The sequence below is a fragment of the Durio zibethinus genome, chromosome 6 (assembly GCF_047325235.1).
Source record: "Durio zibethinus cultivar Kanyao isolate XHJ-2024 chromosome 6, ASM4732523v1, whole genome shotgun sequence".
NCBI lineage: Eukaryota > Viridiplantae > Streptophyta > Magnoliopsida > Malvales > Malvaceae > Durio > Durio zibethinus.
This window is the reverse complement of record NC_143167.1, coordinates 24,192,214-24,211,807: the sequence shown is the minus strand read 5'-3', so window position 1 is coordinate 24,211,807 and position 19,594 is coordinate 24,192,214. Positions and strand designations below refer to the sequence as shown.

The 19,594-nt window shown below is 28.9% G+C and overlaps 2 protein-coding genes and 1 pseudogene across 2 annotated transcripts; all 3 read left to right on the top strand.

Annotated features, from left to right (window-relative positions):
- Positions 1-3,978: 3,978 nt before the first annotated feature.
- On the top strand, positions 3,979-5,252 carry LOC111284952 (putative xyloglucan endotransglucosylase/hydrolase protein 23). The gene is made up of 3 exons (XM_022874102.2): positions 3,979-4,292; positions 4,391-4,584; positions 4,667-5,252. Exons 1-3 carry the CDS (start codon positions 4,032-4,034, stop codon positions 5,058-5,060), a joined length of 849 nt encoding a protein of 282 aa, XP_022729837.2. The 5' UTR covers positions 3,979-4,031; the 3' UTR covers positions 5,061-5,252.
- Positions 5,253-9,359: 4,107 nt separating this feature from the next.
- Positions 9,360-12,376, top strand: LOC111285244 (long chain acyl-CoA synthetase 6, peroxisomal-like). Its single transcript, XM_089762332.1, has 4 exons — positions 9,360-9,698; positions 10,048-10,108; positions 10,189-10,266; positions 12,056-12,376. Exons 1-4 carry the CDS (start codon positions 9,569-9,571, stop codon positions 12,141-12,143), a joined length of 357 nt encoding a protein of 118 aa, XP_089618458.1. The 5' UTR covers positions 9,360-9,568; the 3' UTR covers positions 12,144-12,376.
- A 2,510-nt stretch (positions 12,377-14,886) lies between these two features.
- Positions 14,887-15,627, top strand: LOC111286748 (early nodulin-like protein 14; annotated as a pseudogene).
- Positions 15,628-19,594: the final 3,967 nt, after the last annotated feature.

Genomic DNA, 19,594 nt, shown 5'->3' with positions numbered 1-19,594 from the left:
CTAAATAACCCCTATGCAACTTAGAAAAAAAGAAAACTCAAACAAATTACACCACATAACATGTAACAAAACAAAATCCCATTCAACTGAAACATATAAAAAGACAATAAAAAAACAAAACACTCACTAACCTTCAATGTATTCTCGAATAACATTTGATAATACCTATAAAAAAAACTAATTAAACAAAGAACATAAACCAATTTACAAAGAAAAACTAATCCGATTATCATATATACAACATGTAACAAATATTTTAGACAGATAAAAAAATACAAATCTCACAATAAAAATTTTAGACAATTTAAACACACAAAAAAAAAAACATAACATTGAAAAAATATTGTTCAATAACAAAAAATAAAACTAAAATTTAAAAAAACTTAAACCTCATTCAACAATTCAGCTTTATCAAATGAAATTAAAATATGTAACACGATAATAATCTAAAAAAAAAACCCATATTCAATTAAAAAACCAAAAAAATTTTACCTAAAATGCATAAAAAAAAAAAAACCAAAAAGCAAAAGCAAAAGACAAGAACCAAAACACATATCAGCTTTGTGTGTTTCGTGCTAGATTTCATTTCTTCAAAATCATCTTTAATGCTAGTAATAAAATAAGGTAGAAAAGAAATTTCAAAAATCGTCTGTAAAATACACATGTCAAGTGCAAAAGAAACTTCCAAAAGAAAAAAGAGCAAAATATCCTATATAATAAAAAAAAATGACAACCGCCAACTCTAAGATTTTTTTTTTTTTTTATCTATAATAGTATTGATATATATAGTAGATTACAAGAAATTTATTTTTTTTTAAAAATCTATTTTGGTACATATTTTTAAAATATTTTTATCATCATATTTTTTAATATTTTTAATGATTTCATGAGTAAATTTTATTTTTGATCATTAAATTTTGATTAAAATTTTATTTTGCTGACTAAATTTTAATTTATACTAATAAAAATTATTAAATTTTATTAATCATATAAAATTTAATAATTTTAATAGATTTCATAAAAAAATTTAATAAAAATATTGATATAACTATTAGGTAAGTAATCACATTAGTGCCATGTTATTTTCATATCAACTGACATATTAAGTTTTTTTTCTTGAAAAATTTGGTTTGATTTTTTATTTAATTATTATGATTTTTTTTTTGCTTTTTTATAATAATATTTTGATGAAAAATCATATTTTTGAATGGGATTTGGTTGGGTTTTTGGGTGTATTTGATTTTAATTGGTGTATGGGGGCAATTAATCCACGTGTTCTTGCTAATGATTTCCATGTGGTACTGTATTTAGTCACTTAGGTGAATGGATACATGTCGATCAAACAAGACCCCAACGGGGCCTGGGCATGGGCCATGTCTAGAAGCCAATTCGACTAAGGGATGTTAATATTATTTATATCTAAAATTTTTTTTTGAATTTTTATTTAAATAGAAATATGAAAGAATATTATATTATAAATATGAGAATGAATAAAATTTTAAATTTTTATTAGATATAAGAATAGAGATAAATAATATAATATTTATCTTGTATTCATATTTTTTATATATTTTTATATATTTTGTAAATAAATTTTTTATTAAATAATATAAATTATTATTTTAGATTAATTAATATTAAAATATTTTTATAAAAAATATATATTAATATATATTTATAAAAATTATTTAAATATATAAGATAAAAATAACTTTTTTATTTTTTAAAAAAATTATAAATATAAAAATTATTTATATTCATTAAATATTTATAAAAATAAATTTAAATTTAAATTTAAAATATCAATTGATATAAAAATAAATATAATATAAAAATTTAAATATAAAAATAAAAAATTCTCTACTTTCTTTATATCTTATATATTAACATTCTTAATTTGATGTTGACATCTCTAATTCGATATGGCCGAAAGAACCAGCTAAGAGGTTTTCTATTACTATTAGACGCCTTATTGGCATGAAAATTAATTATTGCATGCAATTTGTTTAACTAATCCCCTCTTAACAATCATTTCGCAGCCAGGTGTTAATGTCAGATCTCATCTCTTTTCCTCATCCCACCAACTCCGATTTGAATCCCGAACAAACCTTCTCCAATTCTGCCTCTTTCTTGGTAATCCATCAAATCTAATTGGTGGATACAAAAACTCCCTTGGACAGAAGTAAGTTTTAATCCTTCCAGTTTTCGGATGCTCATTGTCGCTTGTATTATTTTTGAGATTATTATTGGATTATTTACAAATGATATGGAGATAAACAATAATCTTGTGGATATTTATTTCTTGTCGATTGACTTAAATATTAATTTCTTGGAAAAAAATTACAGTTTATTGATATTTGAATTAATTAACATTAAAATTTTATTCGAATTTGAAAGATGTGGATTGAAACAAATTATCTAATATTTTTTTATCTGAATAAATATAAAAAATTAAAAGTTTAAAGTAGATTAAAAAAAAAAAACATGGACGACAAGTGACAACAATCTCTTGTTTTTTACAGCGATGGACATTTAATTTACCGGTGTCCCTATCCCATGGCTGACGTGGAGGATAAGATACTGGAAACAGCAGTAAACTTTGGACTCTTCTCAGTAGTTTTGATCAAAGCCTCCAAAAAGATATTAATATCCTTGTTGAAGATTGACATGCTACCAAACAATGCACGTTGGGGCATTGTAGCCATAGCTTACCTATTAATTGTACGAGTTCATTTAATAGATGCACCAATATCAAAAAGTGCAAATCGATGTCGGTCAGGAAGTAAAGTTTTTTGATGCAACAAGTAATTAGATGGAGGTAGAGTCTAGAGTTTTCGTAAGTGTGATTGTGTCCATATATTTGGAAAGTAATCACATGTTTAACTTGGAAGATTTTGACTTGAATGATCCCAACCAATGCCTTACATATGCAGGGTAGCGCTCACAGTCACAAGTAAGATCTCCAAAAACAAAACTTTCGTTATCTCGTCAAATCCACCTAAGAAACAATAATGCAATTTTTTCTTAATTAATATTGCCAAAAAAGAAATTGAGACTAAAATTCCATGGGAAAATAAAGTGCAATTTCTATAAAATATTGAATTATTGCTTTAACATTTTGTAATGTTTTCTTTTAATTAAAAAAATTAAATTAAATTCTTTGTTTAAACAAAAATTACATAAATTTATTATTGAAACAAATATTACAATATTGTAAAGTTAATGCTCATCATAAAATGCACATATATTACGAACAAGTGGATGTGAGCTCAAAGAATTCAGAAGCTGGCATCCAGTTGAGGACACCTAGCACTTTTATAAGAAAATAAAATAGTCGTTTCCATTAAAAAATTATTGATAATATCTTATGACATTTTGTAATTAATTAATTTGATGATAATCTTGGTTGACGTGATGATATCAGTGGTTGGGCTTTGTCTAGATGTTGGGCCCCACAAGTTTTTGACCCCGTCAACTAATATGACAACAATTGACTAACCCCATTGGCCCATTGGAATCTTGTGGTCCTGTGTGAACACCCTCACCTCCAAATTTGGCAAATCAAGCCTTGGGGCATGGAGAATGAAGATGTGCCTTTTGAGTTCCGTGGATTGTCCTTCTCCCCCACCGCGTTTGCTTTTGGGTGTGCATAGTGTCACTGCGTGCACATCTACTCTGCTTGGACAATCATCACATATTGAAAGGCGGCACCAAACCCATTGGCATTAGGCCATGTAAATTACTAATTGCGTGGAAGGAACATGAACATCCATCAGATTTTGACCATTTCTTTCACTAACTTATGCGCTTGCCCAGCTGTGTACAACTTTTATTTACATTGTACACTGTGCACCAAGTCTTGGACAGAAGGGAAAGTAGGGTAGGAAACTTCCAAACACAGGCTCTTTTAAGCCTTAACTCTCTTTCCTCCTTCATCCAATCCCCCTATATAACCCAACACTTGCAACTTTGAAGTTCAAATCACTCGGATCAAAATTCAATATCAAGTTAGAAAAAAAATTACTGGAAATATGAGGACAGTTGGTTTAATAGTATCTATATTGGTTAGCTTTGTATTAGTTGCTTCGGCTGCCAACTTTTACCATGAGTTTGATGTTACTTGGGGAGATGGTAGGGGTAAGATACTGAACAACGGCCAGCTTCTTACTCTCACCATGGACAAATTTTCTGGCTCAGGTTTCCAGTCCAAGAATGAGTATCTCTTTGGGAAGATTGATATGCAGCTTAAGCTTGTTCCAGGCAACTCTGCTGGCACTGTTACTGCGTACTATGTGAGTTAATTTTATAATCAAACTAATGTTGAACTTCTCTCTTACAGCAACTAGAATATCACTGTGCTGCTATACTTACGTTTTATTATATGGAGCAGCTACGTTCACAAGGGTCGAGTTGGGATGAAATCGACTTTGAATTCTTGGGGAACCTTACCGGTCAGCCTTACATAGTTCACACCAACGTATTTAGCCAGGGAAAAGGTGACAGAGAGCAACAGTTTTACCTTTGGTTCGACCCCACTAAAGATTTCCATACCTACTCTGTTCTTTGGAACCCCCAACGTATTATGTAAGTTTCTAGAGCTCTTAAATTATGATCTTTTTACCTAGTATTAGAAAGTTTAATTGACTTTTGTTTTAAAATTCTTCAGCTTATCTGTTGATGGCATTCCAATTAGAGAGTTTAAGAATTTGGAGTCAACTGGCGTTCCATTCCCAAAGAACCAGCCCATGAGAATATACTCCAGTCTCTGGAACGCCGATGACTGGGCTACTCGAGGTGGCCTTATCAAGACAGACTGGAGCAAAGCTCCTTTCACAGCTTCTTACAGAAACTTCAAGGCTGATGCTTGTGTCTGGTCTTCAGGCAAATCTTCTTGTTCTTCAAGCTCACGGTCTAGATACACTTGGCTGACACAAGAACTCGATATAACAAGCCAACAAAGGCTCAAATGGGTTCAGAAAAATTACATGATTTACAACTACTGCAGGGACACCAAGCGATATCCTCAGGGCCTCCCTAAAGAATGCACTGCACAGAAATAAAGCCTAAAGATAGAATTGTTTAAAGCCTTGTTTGTAATTATAAATTCACCAACGTTATTTTCTGTCCCGTGCCTATTAGTGTTTCTGGTATTTTTGTTTTATTCCATCTTTTTTAACCTGTAACGTAAGCTCAATAATGTTTATATTTGAATATTATATTGTCTGCTCTGTTTTCTAGTTCTACTATGAAAATTATTGGTTCTTCATCCTTATCCTGCAGTATGATTTTGGTTCAATCAAACAGCGTAAGGCACAAGCTGGAAGTACGAACAATATGTACGTGGCAAGTGGAAAGTGGGTGGAAGGATATTGAAGACAAGTAAGGCAATCTAAAGCGTGACCTCGTACTTACGCACATGTTTTTTGTTTCTGAAGCCAACAATCTGACGTTGCCCAAAATAAGGGAAAATACAAATTAAAAAAAAAAGTTGGATGGGTTGGTAGAAGAGATACTTGGGTTCTTTTGTGCCTAAAAACTAGAAAGCATCGATCAATAGTCCAATACCATTGCTTGAAAGCAAGAGAGAGGCTATTTAACACTACAAATTTACAAGGGTCAATGATCCTGACCACCAACAATTATAAAATGCCAGAAGATAATTTAAAAACTTTAGTTTCAACAGCGAGCAATAAATCAATTAATTGCTTCAGTGGTCAGGATGTGTTGAATTTGGCAAATAAAGTATTGTTCGAATTTACACACTATACTCATGAATGTTTGAAGGAAGAAAGAAAACTAAAATGAAGATTCGGTGAAGTGCTCAAAAATTGGTGGTAGATTCCGTTAATCAAGCCATGAAAACCAGCATCGGGATTTGGATTGGATGCCCATATAGCTTACCAATTGGCAACTGGCAAGGCGTCAAAGAGGTTAGATTTCTTTCTGAAACTCAGTAAGGTAGATATGAATAAGGATGGCAATGGAGTCGGCACCCTGCCTCCATCCTGAATGCAAAACTCCTTGCCTCACCCCTGCCTTCACAATTGTTTTCATTATCCATATTTTTCTTGCCTCTAAATTTGCAAAAGCTGTTCAGAGACTGGCAAAAAGTAAGCACTAGTATTAATTTTCAGGTAAAACTTAATGGTCAGTAATTTCTATCCCAGATGTCACTGAAACAGAGATTTTTTTTTTGGATTTTAAGGTTCAATGATGCATCTGAAGAAGATAATTGACATTATGAATAAACCAGGACTCACTCGGGAAAAAATTGTTAGTCATCTGCAGGTAATTAAGAACGGTCTTATACGCGTGATAATTTGCACTGCAGCTAAAGATCAAATAAACAGTTTTGTCGAGTAATAATTATCTACCAAAAAGATAGTTACCCATGCTTCTTCTGATGATCCTGATTTTTTTGTGCAATAGAAATAATGAATTTCGTTGAATAAGCTAAAAGCTGAAATGAACCAACAAGGTTTTGAATTAGAAAGAGCTATCCTATCTTCATCCACTGCTAGAACTAATCAGAGAAAATAGGAAGTTGGCAACTTTAATGGTGATCGCCCAGCGGTAACTTTAATGGTCATCTTTCTTGAGCCAAGAGCGGGGAATGCAGTAATGTCACCGTATGGCAGCTCGTTGGAACCAAAGAAACCGTACCAATTCTTTCTTTATAGTTGCTTGGATGATCCAAAATTTCAACGTCAGATTCCAAATCTTTTAATTACTATAATTACTGCCTAGAAACGAATATCCAGCCTCAATCTTGGATCCGAGCCTGTTTCAGGGACTACTTCTCAGTCACCTTACTTTCATGACGTGGGCTCCGAGCCTTGTACTCCTAGCTGTGCGTCATCTTATTTATCCCCAAATTCATTTGTGGCACCTGAAGAAGATGTAGTTTTCCACTCCCCTTTTGCAGTTAGTTCTGTCCGGAATCTTCTTTCTGGTATATAGTTGTCTTCCCTTTCCTTAAATTTGGTCATTTGTAATTTGGTACGTGGCCTATTTCCATTCACTTAACTCACTTGTTCCGTAACTGGTTAACATTCGCGTAGGTGGAACATTCTTCACAAATAATGTGCAATATGCTAGTTCCGAAGTCTTAACAAGAAACGGCAACACCAATTTTTTGCAATTTGTTGATAAAATATTAAAATTTAAATTTAAATTATCATAATTTAAATCTTAATAATTTCAAATAAAAAACTGAGACGCAATGGCACAATGATATCGCTAACATTAATTCGCAATATAACCTTCTTGAGCGTGACGATGGCGTCTCAGAGTGGCTAACAACCAGGTCTAGTACAATTCGTGCGAGGGGAACTTTAATTTTTGTTTTGTTTTCAATGATGGGGACCGTTCCGGTTTAACATATCTATTTATATATTTAATTTTACCAACTTTAACCAATTCCCTTGCTTCTCCTGCATTTTACTAACTTTGACCATTCCTTTGTTTCTTCAAGTGTCATCAGCCGATCACATTATTTTCCTTTTTTCAATTTTTGTATTTTTTAAACATTAAGATGAATTCTTTTCTTCTCAAAAAAATAAAAATAAAAATAAAAATAAAGATGAGAATTTTTTTCAACAAAAAATTACAAAATAAGTATTAAAGTATTATAACAAAAAATTAATTAAAAGTGTCAATTTTTTATTAATGAAAAATATAATTACTTTTTATCTAAAAATATAATATTATAATGTGTATCCAAAAACCTATTAAATATATGTTTAATAAAAAATATAAAATTACCAATAACCTTAAGAAATTAAGGTAAATGTATATATTTAAAAATTATGTTTGATAGTTCATTTATTTAATATTTATTCTTTTATGTTTATTAACAAATATAAAATTTTGAACTTTTATCAATTTGTAATTATTAATTAATTGCACATTTTTTAACTAATTATATTTTATTATTATAATACAAAAGATAATGAATATTTTTATATTAAAATTCATATTATTAATTTTGTAAAATTTGACCAAACTTTGACCTCCTTTTTCGGGCTCAATATATGTTAATGCTTGTCACCTTTTCAACTCTTTTGTTTTTTTGTTTTGTTTTAAACACAAATGATTAACGTAGGAAGATTTTTTAGAAAAATTAAAAAGTGGGATGTTATAATAAGATTATTTATCAATTGATATTATAACAAAGAATAATTAATGAAAAACATTATTTTTTAAATTGATAAAACAATATAATTACTTTTTTACCTTAATTTAAAACTTAATCTAAAATTATAATATTTGCAAACAAAATATGTTATATGTATATTTAATTAAAAATTTGTATAACTATCTTATAATTAATATATATATGTCAATAACCCTTAAAAATTAAGGTAAATATATATATTTAAAAGTTAAGATTGATAGTTCATTAATTTTAATTTTTTTTGTCTTGTGTTTATTAATAACATAAAGTTTTGAGCTTTTATCAATTTGAAGTTGTCAACTAATTGTACATTTTTTTATTAATTTTTTATATTAAAATTTTCTTTTAACTAATTCTTTTTTACTATAATTTGTATATCAAAAAATCCTTTTAATTAAATATTTTTATTATGATATAAAATAATAAATATTTACATTACATAATCTCATTTTGCAATTTTTCTTTTTAAATGATTTGCTCTTTCCCTCATGAATCAATTTATCTCTTATTTTTTTTATTTGTTTATCGAATAAATTTAACATTAATATTATACTTATATGTCACACTATCACTTTGATTAAGTTTTTTTAATCCATACATTAAATTTGACTCATTTGAATGTCACATGCACCTAATTATTTTTTTCTCATTTTTTCGTTCATTCCTTCTTGTCCTTTTTCTTTTTCTTTTTTTTTATTTTTTTCATATTTACTAAAGTATTTTTTAAAAATTTGTGGGATTTATTTGATATTATTTATTTATTTTTTGTAGATTTTTTAAAATTATTTAATTTAAAAAAATGATACAAAGAAATATTAATGTGATATCCAAATTTATTTTTTTTATTCTTTGCATTTTTTAATTTTATTTACTACCAAAAAATCATTTAATACTAATAAATTTTTATCGATGAAAATTTTTTGTTAATAATTATCGATGATTTATTGACGATTTACCAATGAATTATAAAATTAAAATTATTACTGATTTACCGACGGAATACCATAAAAAAAAAAATCCATTGGTATCGGAATGTTGGTGCGGGAAGTTAGCAAATTGGCGTGAATTTACTGACGGAAAAAAATCTGTCGGTAAGGCTTTTACCGACGGATTACTGGATAATTTTTTTTTGAAAAAAAAATCCATATAACAATAAAATAAATAAATAAATAAATAAAAGAAAAACCCAATCCTTTCTGAATCCTCCGTAAATTCCCTAAACTCTTTTCCTCTCTCCCTCTCTACACAAACCCTCTCCCTGACCGTTCAGCTCCTCAGTCTCGCTCTCCACCGTCGACGCTGGGTCTCTGCCATGGTCGCTTCCCTCGTCGCCTGCCCTCGACGCTGCCCTTCTTTCTGTCGGTCTCCACACTCGCCACCCTCGAGCTCACCATGCGTCTTGCCCGCCATTTTTTCTGTCGGTCTCCACGCGTCTCGGTAGGCCTCGTCTCGCTCCGCCCTCATATCGTCTCTGTCGCTCCACCTTCGTCTCACTTTTCTTCTCCGCTTCTGTTCAAAGAAGGTATAGTGTGCAAGCTTATGGATTTCTCTTCAATGTATATCGTTTATGTTATCCTTGTTTACATCATATATATTATTTGGAATTCTAGTGGCACGGACAAAATGGATTGAAATTCAAGTTATAACAGTGGTTTGAGCATACCCATTTTGAATGGAATTGAGAAAGTGGAGATTGATTGTTTAAAATAAGGGAATCTGGAAGCTGAAGAAAAAGGAGTATAATATTAAATTAAATTGTTTGTGAAAATGGATGCCCTCGTCAAGGGAGCTGGTAGAAGTATTTTATTTGATTAATCTCATTGCTTTTTATTGCGTTAATCATTCTTTTCTTGGTTTATAATTTTTTATAGGTAAACAACACAGTGTAGTTCTTCCAGAGAAATTGCAAAGTGGAAAATGGAATGTTTATAGGTGTCTGTTTCTTGCTACACTCTGCCTTTTTATTCCTTTTTATTTTTGAATTTTTTTTAACATTGAATTTTCTTATGCAGATCCGTTCGTTCTCCAATGAAGCTTTTGAGTCGGTTTGATGATCATCCTGAAATCGGGACATTGCATGATAATTTTGTGTGAGAATCTCTCTCTCTGTTCATTCAAAATGTTTAAGTAGTTTTATGCTTATTATATGGTTCAAAAATAAATTTTTGTTCATACATTCATTTAATTCCTATATCCTGACGTGATATTGAAATGCTCTTAAGGGCCACGCAGTGGCTTTGGACATACTTTAATTTAATGAAAAGTGAGGAAGAAAGAAAGAAGGAACTGGTCTTCCCTTACTAGTCATTTCTTCGTCATCACTTCATCAGCATATTTGGAGATAGAACAATGATTCTGTCCAAATAACAAAACAACTCTAACAACAATATATTCTAATTCTGTGAAGCTAAGAACTGGTTCAAACATTTTGTTGTTTATTTGCTTTCATATTAGTAGTTTTCTTGCATGCAGTATTCTGTCAACATTTTTGGCTGAATAAATTAAGGGAGAAGGCTGAGTCATAATTCATGGATTTGTAGTAATCAAACCACATCCAATGTTCTAATAAAACATACCATGAACAAAATTCTATGACTGATCGATCAAACAATGGGGTAAGAAGCACTTACCTTCGCTTCCCTTGTCATCTGGTGTGAAGCTCATATCATATTTAAAACTACTGAACTTATATAAGAGCTGATAATAGGATTTAGTTGTTTTGATAATAGGATGGTTAAATTCCATGGATGTCAGTATCAAAGGCATATTTTTCATGTTAGATAGGAACATCTAGAGAAAAAAAATGGAAGGGACTTTTGCAATTCACGTTCTGTCTCTTGGTCATGGTAATGATTGTTGCATTATGTCTAAATTGTTGATCTTGGTAGCATCTTAAAACTCTTCTTCTTTTATTAGTATTAGTGTTGTTTTAGGGATATAATTAAGGAGTGTTATGGCTTGAAGGGATAATCTAATGTCTCACCAAACCTCTCAAATCCCTCAACCTCTGGAGCTAAAGGCCCAAATGTTAATTTAACGTTAATTTTTTGTTTGTAATTGAGTCACTCTTATTTGTTTTTCATCACGTATTAGGAAAATGTGACTAGTCCCATATCAGTAACTGAATCAATCTCACCGATTGCATGTATAAGAACTGTTAAATAAATGAAGTACATGCCTATCTATTGAACCTTGGGAACATGTGATACAGAGATTGTATATTTGATAATTGCCGATTGATTTGGTTCTTGATTGATATTGTTATTGTTGCATATTCATAATATGGTGCCTAGATGTATTTGAAAGCTTGTCGAAATCTTCAATACACAAAAAATGCTCCTGCTGAGGGCTTAGGGTGTTGTTTGTATAATCTACTGATTTTACTTGGAAATAACTCAGTAGAACTATAAAATACAATATACATTTGTTTGTTGTGGGTTGTAAAATATGCTCAAACTTTCTCAAGGAATATATGAAGAATAATACTATGCTGATCATAACTACTGTCTCTTCTTTTCTTGTTATGTTAGTGAAAGTTGTGGCAGTTTTCTTTAAATCACTTTGTCATCTTCAAATTTAAGGCTGATCATCTGGCTTTTTGAGCTGTCAATTTTAATTCTGTTGTTCTGCTTTATATATATATATACACACGTTGCACAGTTAGATAACTTCTGCTTTGTTTGTGAAAAGTTGTTAAATACATGTTCTTTTGCATGAAGAAAGTCAGTGGCTCAGGTGGTATTTCATGCAATGGTGGTGAGCTTGTGGATTCTTGCAGTGAATTTAAATTTCTGTCAATTAGTCACCGGCTAAACTCTTCTAGTAAGGTTTTCTCATATCCATGTTTTTGGATGCTTATTTGTGCAATCTAATTTGCAGGCTTCTTGACCCTGATCTGGAAAGCTCTTGGTCTCTTTTTGTTGGCAACTATATCTGGAACTTATATTGCATCTTCCCTCGCAAATAGGGCAGCACATTCCACACTTGTTTGTTGCTCTTGTTAGACTTGTGCAATCAGCTTCGATAGCAGGATTGGAAAGCTTATAGCTTCAAAGCTTTAACTCCTTGTGCACGCTTAAATGTATTTTTTTTGTATTTTCATTTAATTAGAATTCGTAAATAACTTTTTAAAATATTATTGTTCTTTTATAAACTAAATGTAATGTTTTTTTTTTCTATTTATGTATATTTTAATATTTATATAGTTGTTTTAAAAATAAATTTAATAAAAATACAATAAAATGAACAAAATTATAAAAAAAATGTAATTAAAAATAATTGAAAAATACGTATTAAAGAAGAAAATATTAACTATTATTGATGGAATTTTTTTTCGTTGGATTATTGACTTGTTACCGACATAATTTGGCGATGAAATATAAATGGAATTTTTATTGACAAAAAATTTTGTTGGTAATTATTGATGGAAATTAAATTTTACCAATGAAAAGGCATTATCAACTTGTTTAATAACAACAAAATTTTACCATTAGTAATTTCAAGGTTAAAATATTACTGACGACAAATTAATCTTTATCATCTACAAAATTCATTTGTAAAAGTTATATTTTTGGTATTGATTTTTTTTTAATTTATACATTGAATTTTATAAGAAAATGAGGTCAATAGAAGTGTCCACATGGTACATCCATTTGGCTTTCTTCTCTTTCTATTTTCTTTTTTTGTCACTTTTTGTTTTTGTTTTGTTTTTAATTTTTTTTAATTAGATAAATTTTGTAAGAAATAAGTAAATAAAGGTGTAGATTATAAAACGATTCCTGTTTGTTTTCAATTGTCTTGATTCAATATGTGCCTTTTTTTTTTTTTTTAAATTCAAGATTAGATCATGTTTTCTCTTTTTAAAAATAAAAGTTGGGTTTACAATAGATTTAGCCGTTTAAGGTGTTTTGCCCACTGATATATGTCAAAATATATTTTTTATTGTCTCTTTTAATTTAAATATATATTATATTAATAAAATTAATAATAATATCTTAATTTAATAAAAAAACCATATTTATACATATTTAAGATGTAATTTATACTAAAACATTTTTATAAGCATTAACTAATTTTAGATCATTTGATTAAATTTTAATTAATATTGATTAATATGGATAAAATGTGGCTTGTAGATTTATGTGTCAGGTTGCGATTGGTTATAAAATATAATAGCTCGATATTGAAGCAAATTTTGAAAATTGAACTAAATTATTTAAAAAAGGGTCAAAGTTAGGATATGTATAAATCTACTCACCCATTACCATTTTTAAATGAAGGTGTCTTTGTGGCATCCCTATTTGGGTTTCTTTTTCTTAGGCCATTTTTTTTTGTTTTTTTTTTTTTTTTTTTTTTTGTGCTTTGTTTTTTAATTGTCTATTATACTATTTTTATTTGATGCTTGAAAAAGTAAATGGGCAATTATAATGTCAACGTGGCACATCTATTTGGCTTCCTTTTCCTTTTTCTTTCTTTTAGCTATCATTTTATTTTATTTTGTTTTTGCCTTTTTTCAATTTTAATAAGATAAATGTTGTAAGGCATGGCAATAAAGGTTATGATGCCAAACTAACCCGTACCCAATGGGTTTTGATATGTTGATCCAATAAGAATGATTATTTTAAAATCAGAGTTGATCGGTGGAGGGTGATTTTTCTTTTTTGAAAATTGGGTAGGATTGGTGATGAGTTTACTCTATCTTGTCCAGTCCTAAGGCATATATAAGAATATATATATATATATTTAATTAATTTATATTTATATATTTGTATTTGTCAAAATGATTTTGGAGACCGTTAAACAAAATGTTTTTAAAAAGTTTCAAAACAAGGCGAGTTGCTACTAATATTTTTTGTTAGGTATTATTAGTTACCTAAAAAGTTTATTTTGTTAATAAAATAATAAAATGAGTTTATAGTTTATTAAAAAGATAATTTTGGTCTATGAAAATAAAACTGAGTATAAGAGTCGATTATGTTAGAGGAAAGATTAGCACCCCTATAGCTCCCAAAAAAAAAATTGATACAAATTGATCATATGTTATCTTTACTATTGATAAAATGGTCTTAATTCTAATATTAAAAAATGATTCCATAAATTTTTTTTTCTGTAAAAATCCTTTTTTAGAACCTTTTTATTTAGGAATAAGATGAAAATTTTTAATACCAAAACATTTTCTAATTCTCCAATATCTTGACAAAACTTTGAAGAATATTTCTTTATTTAGGACTTTCATACTAATTCTTTCAAAAACTTCACATAATGTTCCTTTATAAAGAATAATTATTGAAAAACATTTAAATATCTAAGTAGGATCCCAAGAATTATTTTTACTTAGAAATATTAATGTGTGTTTGGTTCATGAAAATATCTTTGTTTTCTATTTTTATTTTCATAAAAAATAGAGAATGAATGAAAAATTTTGCTTGGTTAAAAAAAACAAAAACTATTTTGTGGAAAATGAAAATGAAAATAAAATAAATTTAGAGAATAAAAAAAAAAGTTATTTTCAACATTTTCAATGAAGACATTTGAAAGAAATGTAGAATATGAAAACACGATACTTTTAAAATTATTTTTAATTTTCCAATTTTGAATAAATTGCTCTACAAAAATTCATTTCACTTTTCTTTTTTCTACAAAAGTTTTACCTAAATTTGTTTCATTTCGACTGTTATTTTTGCTTAGCTTTTCCAAAAGTATGATTTCCCATGGCTACTTTTCTAAGAAGGCTAACTTCTTTGGTGCTCTTGTTTCTAGTTGTAAGCTTTACAAATGCTAGAAAAATCTTAGTTGGTGGGAAGACAAACGCTTGGAAGATCCCATCTTCTGAATTAGACTTTCTCAATAAATGGGTTAAAAATTCTCATTTTTGCATTGGTGACTTTCTAAGTAATAATCTACTTTTTCTGAGCTTTAATATGATGATGCACTTCACTTTGTGGGATTATTTTTTACTTGAGTTTTTCTAATTCCTTTTTGGTGTTTTTGTTAGTATGGGAATATAATGGTGGCAAAGACTTGGTGCTGCAAGTGACTAATGAGACTTATGCAAGTTACAATACCTTAAACACAATTGCAGAGCATAAGGATAGAAAAATCAAGGTGAAGTCTGAAAAGTTAGAGCCATTCTATTTCATTAGTGGAGCTAAGGGTCATTGTGAGCAAGGCTAGAAGTTGCTTGTGGTTGTGTTGTCTCCAAGGCACAAACACACTAGAATCTCTCTAACACCTTATTCGGAGAAAATTGAAGATCCTGCCATTGCCCCTATAAGCAGTGCTGTAGTGTTGAAGGCTTTTTCCTTGGTGACACTAGGGTTTTGGTTTTAAGATGTGAGTGGATTTATGGATTTTTAGTGATAATTTGGGATTTTTCTATCCATTATTATTATGAAGATTATTTCATTTTTTTATATGTTGTTGACATTACAGTAATATAATTCATTTAATGATTCTTTCACATTACTTCAATATGATGGAAAGTGCTCATCTATCTTTGTGCCTGACATTTCTTATTGAAACAAGGGTAGTTTGCAATCATTTATTGATTCATCTAGAGCCTAAACAAGCATTATTCTAAAAAGGGTTGATGTCACTAATGTTACACTTGATCTGGATGAATCAATATATTTTAATTAGTACATTTGATTTTTCCCCCAATTTCTTTTTATAATGTTTTGCCCACCATATTATGTAATGTTTAAGTTTTGAGTGTTTTACATAGATAAGTTCTCTTAAAGCAATTTATTTTAATTATAAAATTTGTAGATACCAAACACATTTTTATAATTTTTATTTTTAAAAATAAATTTTCATTTTATGTACCAAACAATGTTTTCTAAAATTTAGAAAATAAAAAATAAAAATTGTTCTTAAAAAATAAAAATAGAAAATGAAAACGAAAATGAAAATGAAAAAGAAAAATATTTTCATTAACCAATCATAACCATAGTTTCTTATTTTTAATTTTTAATTTTCCAATATCTAGGTGGAATTAAAAAATAAATTTTTTGTACAAATTCACATGCATATTTTCTAAGAAACTAAAATAATATTTTTTGGCAAAAATAATCATTTGAATTCTTTTCAATATTTAAGTAAGGATTCCAAAATCATATTTTTACTTAAAAATATTACCTTCCTATTTTTAAAATAATAATAGTAAATTTTTATTTACAAATAAATACTACAATTACAACTATAAAATAAAATAATTTCATATCCCAAAACATGTATTTATATATATATATATATATACACATAATAAAACAAGCAAATAAAATAAATTACATGTGACGATACCTATGGAATCAAACTATTGGGCTAAATAGACTTGGACAGGATTCTTTCAAGGCCAGTCGAATTGGGTCTTGGTCACGAGTCAAGTCGGTTTAATAGCTTTCTTTTTTTTTTTACTCAATTAAGCAAGCCTCCCAAAATCTCCATTTTTTGTTTGAAAAGTCAAACTCTTATCGTTTTTTTTTATCGTTCAAAGCCTTTTTTTTTAAATCCACAAACCTTTGACTTTTCAAACATTTTCCTCTTTTTTTTTTCTTTTTTTTTCCCTTTCTTCTCTCATTTCCCCTTCTCCTTTTTCTTTTTTCATTTCTTTCTTATCTTTTTTTCCCTTTTTCTTTCTCCACATTCCAAACCTCACTTTCTTTTTTTTTCTTTCTTTTTATTATTGTTATTATTATTCCTTTTCTTTTTCTCTCTTGTTCTTTTTCTTTCTATCGAACGTCGAGACCTTTTTTTTTTCTTTCTTTTTCATTGACTGGTGTCTTCCCTAAACAAATCATGAGACTTTTTTTATGTTTTGGTTTTTTATTGTTAGGGTGAAGATAATGATTTTGTTTTTACACTATTATTGTTGTGATTTTTTTTTGTTGAATTTGGAAAGAAAAATAAAATGATTTTTTTGGTTTTTTTATTTGAGTATTGGTTATAAGGGTTTAGAGGTTGTGATGGTGGCTTTTTTTTGAATGGCTTGCAAGGAGGCTGGTGATTTTTGGTTGATTATGGTTGTTTGAAGGATGATCGAATGGAGTTAATGGTCATGGGTTGGTTTTTTGTTGATGGAGATGGGTTTCAATTCATAAATTAGTGGTTTTGGGTGTGAAAGGGATTCGATTGTGAAAGGGCTGGGATTTTTGTTCTCTATTTTGTGAATTTTTTTCTATCTTCTCCCTTTTATGTTGTGAATTTGGGTTTTTTTTTTTTTTTTTATCAAGAAAACCCAGGATTAGTTTGTTTAATTCACACTTCTAATGAGAATTTAATTTTGGTTTGAAAAGATTGGATTTTGGACTAGTATTGCAACAATGATCACTACATTTCTCAGTTCATGGGTAGAAATGAATTCTTGCAATGGTGGCAAAGGTGAAAATTATGGGGTAAAATAGATTAGCTAAAAATGGAGTTGGCAATTTAGGAAAAGAAAAAGCACAATTTGGGGAGAAAGGAAAGTGAGGGGAGGTTGCTGCCATGGCAACTAACCCTTCCAACCTTTTTTTTTTTTTTTGTTGGCTTTAAAAAATGCAATTTGGGTTTTGGGCTTGCAAAAACAAATATGGGCTTTTATTAACTTTTATGCTTTTGGACCCATAACATGAATTTATCCTATGTTTGAGTTAGGCCTCCAAATTGAAATTGGGCTTAAAATTGGACTTTGGACTTAAAAAACCAACTTAGATTTTATTAGGCTCTTAGGCCTATGTGACACAAAATTGAATTGATCGACCTATGCAAAATGATTTTGAGTATTTAATATGCAATCAATATGAGCTTAGTCAAATTAAAACACTCGAATCATTTGAAAATGATAAGTTTGAACTGGAATCAAAATTGCATACGATCAAATTATCTCAGATAAAATTAGAAATCTAGAGTTGCCTTTCTTTACACATTACTAAAATTAGGAAAATGCAAAAACATAGACAGTAATTTTGTCTGGAGTTGACAATTTGAAGATTTTTTTTTCAAAATTTTTTTACTGTTTTAATTTTTTTGTTTTGGAAATTTCCATTTTTTTAAAAAAATTTTGAATTTTTTTTTAAAATTTTTGATTTTTGAATTTTTAAAAAACTCCTCTCATAAAAGGTTTTACAATTTTTGAAAATAAATCTAAAAGCTCTTTTAACAAAAGCTCGATAACTTTAAAAATCAAATTTTAAAAAAAGCTCATTTAAATAAAGGTTCAACAACTTTAAAAATCTCATCTTGAAAAAAGTTTTTTAAACAAAGGCTCAGTAACTTTAAGAATAAATCTAAAAACTTCTCTCATTAGAGGTTTCATAATTTTTAAAAATAAATCTAATAGTTTGGAATTTATGTCTAAGGTTTTTAAAATTTTTATTTCTTGGAAATCTTTTAAAAAAAATCTCAACATTTTCTTTCCAAAAATGTGCTTCTAACTAATACTATATTTGTTTTCCATTTTCTTTAACAACTTTCTTAGGATTAAGTTGAATATTTTACAAATCTCGACGCTTAAATAGATTCAGCTTGAAAGACTTACAAATCTTGCTTGAAGGACTTAAAGATTATATATAGAAGTCTTACAAATCTCAACACTAAAACAGATTTAGATTATAAGACTTACGAATCCTACTTAGAAGACTTAGAGATGATGCTAAGAGGTTTTACAAATCTTGATATCTACAAATGTTCCTTTAGATATGGGCTCCACAACTTTAAATTTTAAAATATTTTGCTTGAAAAACTTACGAATTTTGCTTAAAAGACTTAAAGATTAGGTTTGGAGGTCTTACAAATCTTGACACTTATGAATGCTTATCTAATTAAAGGCCCTACAAATTTAAAAATAAATCTAAAAAACTCCTCTCATAAAAAGCTCAGTAATTTTAAAATTTAAAATATTTTATCTAAAAAACTTACAAATCATTCTCATCTTTGCTCGAAGGTCTTGGGGATTATACTCGGAGGACTTACAAATTGCTTTAATATTTGCTCGGAGGTCTTAACAACAAATTTGTCATCTTGATGCTTAGAGGTCTTGAGGATAAATTTGTCATTCTCATCTTGATGGCGAGAGGTCTTGGGGATAAATTTCTCATTCTCATCTTGATGCCGGGAGGTCTTTAAAATTTTCTGATCTTGAACATCTTAAAAGTTCTCAACATTTCCTTGTCTTAAAACTATCACGAATCTTGCCTAAAGAGTTTTGGAGATTGCATCCAAAGGTCTTATAAATCTCAACATCTATGAATGTTCCTTTAAAAAGAGGCTCAATAACTTTAAAAATCTCATCATTTTCATTTGTCAAATCATCTCATCATCAAGGTCAAAGCCATTTTTTTCAAAAAGGTTCCCTTTCTAATTTGAAACTCTTTCTATTTCAAAATTCTTATCTTGTCATTTTTATCTCAAGAAATTTTCTTTCAAACCTTTCAATCATCT